The sequence below is a fragment of the Mizuhopecten yessoensis genome, unplaced genomic scaffold (genome assembly GCF_002113885.1).
Source record: "Mizuhopecten yessoensis strain PY_sf001 unplaced genomic scaffold, ASM211388v2 scaffold7695, whole genome shotgun sequence".
Lineage (NCBI taxonomy): Eukaryota > Metazoa > Mollusca > Bivalvia > Pectinida > Pectinidae > Mizuhopecten > Mizuhopecten yessoensis.
In genome coordinates this window covers 399,423-405,306 of record NW_018407176.1, presented here as the reverse complement: position 1 = coordinate 405,306, position 5,884 = coordinate 399,423, and the positions used below count along the sequence as shown (strand labels likewise).

General features: G+C 33.8%; 1 protein-coding gene across 1 annotated transcript in view; it reads left to right on the top strand.

The window, feature by feature from the left end:
• Positions 1–5,884, top strand: part of LOC110454153 (growth factor receptor-bound protein 2-like) — a 32,637-nt gene that overhangs the window by 13,841 nt on the left and 12,912 nt on the right. Inside the window, exons 3-5 of the mRNA XM_021503529.1 lie at positions 357–482; positions 1,672–1,831; positions 4,470–4,499. Of these exons, the coding sequence (XP_021359204.1) occupies positions 357–482; positions 1,672–1,831; positions 4,470–4,499 (316 nt within the window). The remainder of the gene's footprint in view (positions 1–356; positions 483–1,671; positions 1,832–4,469; positions 4,500–5,884) is intronic.

Sequence of the window (5,884 nt, the reverse complement as noted above, 5' to 3'; positions counted from 1 at the left end):
ACATCTATAATGATACTACATCACAAACATCTATAATGATACTACATCACATACATCTATAATGATACTACATCACAAACATCCATAATGATACTACATCACAAACATGTGTCTTTAATGGAGTAGCGTGATGATGCCAGTCTATACGCAGACACATTCCAGTGTTGAGAATTTCAGCCAAAGCAGTGGAAGATTTTATTCCACTTGAAGTATGGACTTGACATACATAGGAATAATTAATCTTTCACTGAGATATTATTGCCATTGCTGTTGAAATCTCACAATCTGTTTTCTCTGTGTTGTGTTGTGTTGTGTTTCCGTTCTCTTGGTTAAACTTCTTTTGTTTGTTTTAATAGGTGGTATAAAGGGAAAATTTCAAGAAAGAAAGCAGAAGAAATACTGTTGAAAGATCATTATCCTGATGGAAATTTTCTTTTAAGGGACAGTGAAAGTTCACCCGGAGATTTTTCTCTGTCCATCAGGTAACCCAAGTACACTCCACTTAATGCCATGTTGTTTAATAGCACATTTCTGTTAATATCATGTTTTCAACAAAAAGTATATCTTGTGAACTTTGTTAGTTAAACTATTCGAAGAATTGGAGGAGGGCTAATACATTGAATGTAGCCCTGTCAGCATCCCACTTCAGGTTTAAGTTTTTGAACAAGTTTTTTGAGACAGGTTGTTGACTATTATAATGTTTATGCACTATATATGGAGTGTAAACCATATTTTCATTTATTAGGGGCTAAAACGTTTAACAGGTTCATTATGTTATCTAGTTGCACTGCATCAAAAATTGATACTCAAAAAACCAATAACAGTTCAGCAACCTACAACACGTTAAGATATGTATTCCTATTTATATTTACTAAAAATATATTGCGACTAGGAGACATCGTGTGTGATTTTATTCTTCTAAGTACAAATGTATCATGTAATACTGCCAGTTACTCAACATCACAAGTAAAAATGATCTCTACGAACTGAAACATTTTTCACATACATATATGTAACAGCCCCAAAGGGTCCATTTCACATGTTGCTTTTGTTTGTACAGTGGCGGATCCAGAGACCTATCTGGGGGGGGGGGGGGGGGTTGAACGGTCGGGTAAAAGGGGTCAACTTGGTTACTGATAATGTTTCCTTCTTAACCTATCGGTAGATTTCAATCAAATTGTAGTGATAGCATGCTTAGTCCATGTTTATAAATACCTCCAGGGGACGGGGTCAAAGGGGTCATATTGAATGAGTAGCTTTAAATTATATCTCTGGACTACTCAACAGGTTTATTGTGGTTGTAACATCCTTAGTCCATGGGGATAAAAATTACACAAAAGAAGTGACTAGCGTTCCTGGAGAATCTCCTCCAAAACTACAGAGCAGGCAGCCTCATAGCAAAAATAGATAAGCAAAACCCTGAGGCAATATATCTTTTTTTCTAAATTAGAAAATGGGCAAAGGGATGCAATACTATTCAGTTTTGATGGTTGATTGAGAAAAGGAGTATGAGCATATCATGTGTGGAATTCACTAACAGTACCGTAACTTGTTACTCTGTACCGTGTTTGAGTATATGTATTGATTTGATTTATTCAATGTATTTGTAATTAAAAACAGAATTTAGACCTGAATTCTTTATAAAAATATATAAATTTTGCTTTATTTCAGATTTAACAAGGACGTACAGCACTTCAAAATCTTACGTGACGGATCTGGCAAGTTCTTTTTATGGGTTGTTAAGTTTCCCTCCATCACCAAGCTTATAGATTACCACAAACAGGCATCCGTCAGTCGCACAGAAACCATCATTTTGAAAGAAGTACAAGACGTATGTATATTGGGAAACAAAATAATGTATTATCTTTACTTAACTGTTTCTTAAACTTTCTGTAGACAATAGCTTCTTAATAACATAAGAGTAGCCCAAATCATGACATTGATCCCTTCTTTTGCTATGCCCTCCACATGTGGAGCATGTCACATTATCCATGCTATCCCTCTGTTGGTCTGTCTCAAAGTTTTGATAGAATCTTTTGGGATTTGGTGTGTTTAATGAGAATCATATGAAGAGTTGCCTGTTGAAAAATGGGATATCTGTGATAAATTTACAATCTGTATGGCCAGTTGATAAGAAAAAAGAACCTTGCAATATGCTGGCTAGTGGAGTGAAGCTTTTTAATTAGCTCACCTGGCCTGAAGGTTACAGGGGTCAAATATGTTTGAAATCTTTAAACAACTTCTTCTGAACTACCAAGAGGCCTGAAGGGTTATGATATTTGGCCTTTAGCATGCTGGGATGAAGGGCTACCAAGTTTGTTCAAACAAATGACCTTCACCCATTTTCAAGGTCACAGGGGTCAAATATGTTTAAAACCTTTAAAACTACTTCTTATCAATAACCAAGAGGCTGAGGGTTATAATATTTGGCCTGTAGCATGCTGGGATGAAGCGCTACCAAGTTTAATCAAATGAATGACCTTGACAATTACTCAAGGTCACAATGGTCAAATAGGTTTAAAACCTTTAAACAACATCTTTTCAATAACCAAAAGTCCTAGGATGATGCTGTTTGGCCAGTATGATGCTAGGATGAAGGACTACCAAGTCTATTCAAACGAATGACCTCGACATATATTAAAGGTCACATGGGTCAAATATGTTTAAAACCATTATTAACGACCTCTTCTCAATAAGCAAAAGGCTAAGGATGATGATATTTGGCCATTAACATGCTGGGATTAAGGACTACCAGGTTTTTTCAAATGAATGACCTTCGCCAATATGCAAGGTCACAGTGGTCAATATATGTTTAAATCTTTAAATGACTTGTTCTGTATAACCAAAATGTCCAGGGTAATGATATTTTGCCAGAAACATACCTGGTTGGACGACTATAAACTCTGTTCAACCTTATAGTAGTAATAGACTACTACAGGTAATGATTACTAATAGACCACTACAGGTAATGATTACTAATAGACTACTACAGGTAATGGTTACTAATAGACTACTACAGGTAATGATCACTAATAGACTACTACAGATAATGATCACTAATAGACTACTACAGGTAATGATTACTAATTGACTACTACAGGTAATGATCACTAATAGACTACTGCAGATAATGATCACTAATAGACTACTACAGATAATGATTACTAATAGACCACTACAGGTAATGATTACTAATAGACCACTACAGGTAATGATTACTAATAGACTACTACAGATAATGATCACTAATAGACTACTACAGATAATGATCACTAATAGACCACTACAGGTAATGATCACTAATAGACTACTACAGATAATGATCACTAATAGACTACTACAGGTAATGATTACTAATAGACTACTACAGGTAATGATCACTTATAGACTGCTACAGATAATGATCACTAATAGACTACTACAGGTAATTATCACTAATAGACCACTACAGGTAATGATTACTAATAGACTACTACAGGTAATGGTTACTAATAGACTACTACAGGTAATGATCACTAATAGACTACTACAGATAATGATCACTTATAGACTGCTACAGATAATGATCACTAATAGGCTCCAACCCAGTGTCTAGTGAAGTCGTGAGAGATCAGCTCCAACCCAGTGTCTAGTGAAGTCGTGAGATATCAGCTCCAACCCAGTGTCTAGTGAAGTCATGAGATATCAGCTCCAACCCAGTGTCTAGTGAAGTCTTGAGATATCAGATCCAACCCAGTGTCTAGTGAATTAGTCATGAGATATCAGCTCCAACCCAGTGTCTTGTGAAGCCACTAACCTCAGAAAATGTCCAATAGGGAGTTTTGTAAAATTCTCTGGTTCTGATGGTGACCCACCTAGTTGGCCAAAACTGAATTACATTTGCCGAAACATTTTATGTTGTCTGATCATCGCATCTTTTGATTTTTCGATTACCCTTAAGGCTGGACTTGTGAATTCCATTTAAGAATCATCACCTGGAGTATGCAGGACTTCATTGAACACACTACTAGCAGACATCGGATCTCGTTCTCCCTTGTAATTGTATGGACATCGTAAAAATCTTCCTGCTAAAGTTATTACAGCAAATAGGGAATAAGAACCTAAATCTCACAAATCAGACTCTTAACGTTGTGTAGTGGATCTAACACTACATTGTTATAGAACCCTACACTATAATGTTCCTGTAATGAATCCTACAAAACAGTTGTCTAGAAATACATCCCAAATACTACAATGGTGGTATAATGCTTGATGGTGATGTGACTGAATATATCATGGAAAGTCAGAAATATGGAGCCCAATAGGGGCTCAACTTTTAAAACACTTAAATAAGTTTATGTTTCAGGAATGTTATACTAATATATTTTTTCTTCTCAAATCAATCATTTTGAAAACATATGCAGGATGATTTTGGGTTGCTTGTACAATATTGTTATAAGGCTGGTCATTATGTCTCTATTATTTTATAGGACAATGTTCCAGCTCAAACAACTCAAAAGGTAAGTACTCTGTTTTTTATGATAATCACTTATAGACTACTACAGACAATGACAAGTAATAGACTACTACAGACAATGATAAGTAATAGACTACTACAGACAATGATAAGTAATAGACTACTACAGACAATGATAAGTAATAGACTACTACAGACAATGATAAGTAATAGACTACTACAGACAATGATAAGTAATAGACTACTACAGGCAATGATAAGTAATAGACTACTACAGGCAATGATAAGTAATAGGCAACTACAGACAATGATAAGTAATAGACTACTACAGACAATGATAAGTAATAGACTACTACAGACAATGATAAGTAATAGACTACTACATACAATGATAAGATATAGACTACTGCAGATAATGATAAGTAATAGACTACTATAGACAATGATAAGTAAAAGACTACTACAGACAATGATAAGTAATAGACTACTACAAACAATGATAAGTAATAGACTACTACAAATAATGATAAGTAATAGACTACTACAAATAATGATAAGATATAGACTACTACAGACAATGATAAGTAATAGACTACTACAGATATTGATAAGAAATAGACTACTACAGATAATGATAAGTAATAGACTACTACAGATAATGATAAGTATTAGACTACTACAGATAATGATAAGTTATAGACTACTACAGATATTGATAAGTAAAAGACTACTACAGATAATGATAAGTATTAGACTACTACAGATAATGATAAGTAAAAGACTACTACAGATAATGATAAGTAAAAGACTACTACAGATAATGATAAGTATTAGACTACTACAGATAATGATAAGTTATAGACTACTACAGATATTGATAAGAAATAGACTAATACAGATAATGATAAGTAATAGACTAATACAGATAATGATAAGTAATAGACTACTACAAATAATGATAAGTAATAGACTACTACATTCAATGATAAGTAATAGACTACTACAAGATATAGACTACTACAGACAATGATAAGATATAGACTACTACAGACAATCATAAGTAATAGACTACTACAGATAATGATAAGAAATAGACTACTACAGGCAATTTTAAGTAATAGACTACTACAGGCAATGATAAGTAATAGACTACTACATTCAATGATAAGTAATAGACTACTACATTCAATGATAAGTAATAGACTACTACATACAATGATAAGATATAGACTACTGCAGATAATGATAAGTAATAGACTACTACAGATAATGATAAGTATTAGACTACTACAGATAATGATAAGTAATAAACTACTACAGACAATGATAAGTAATAGACTACTACAGACAATGATAAGTAATAGACTACTACAGGCAATGATAAGTAATAGACTACTACAGGCAATGATAAGTAATAGACTACTACAG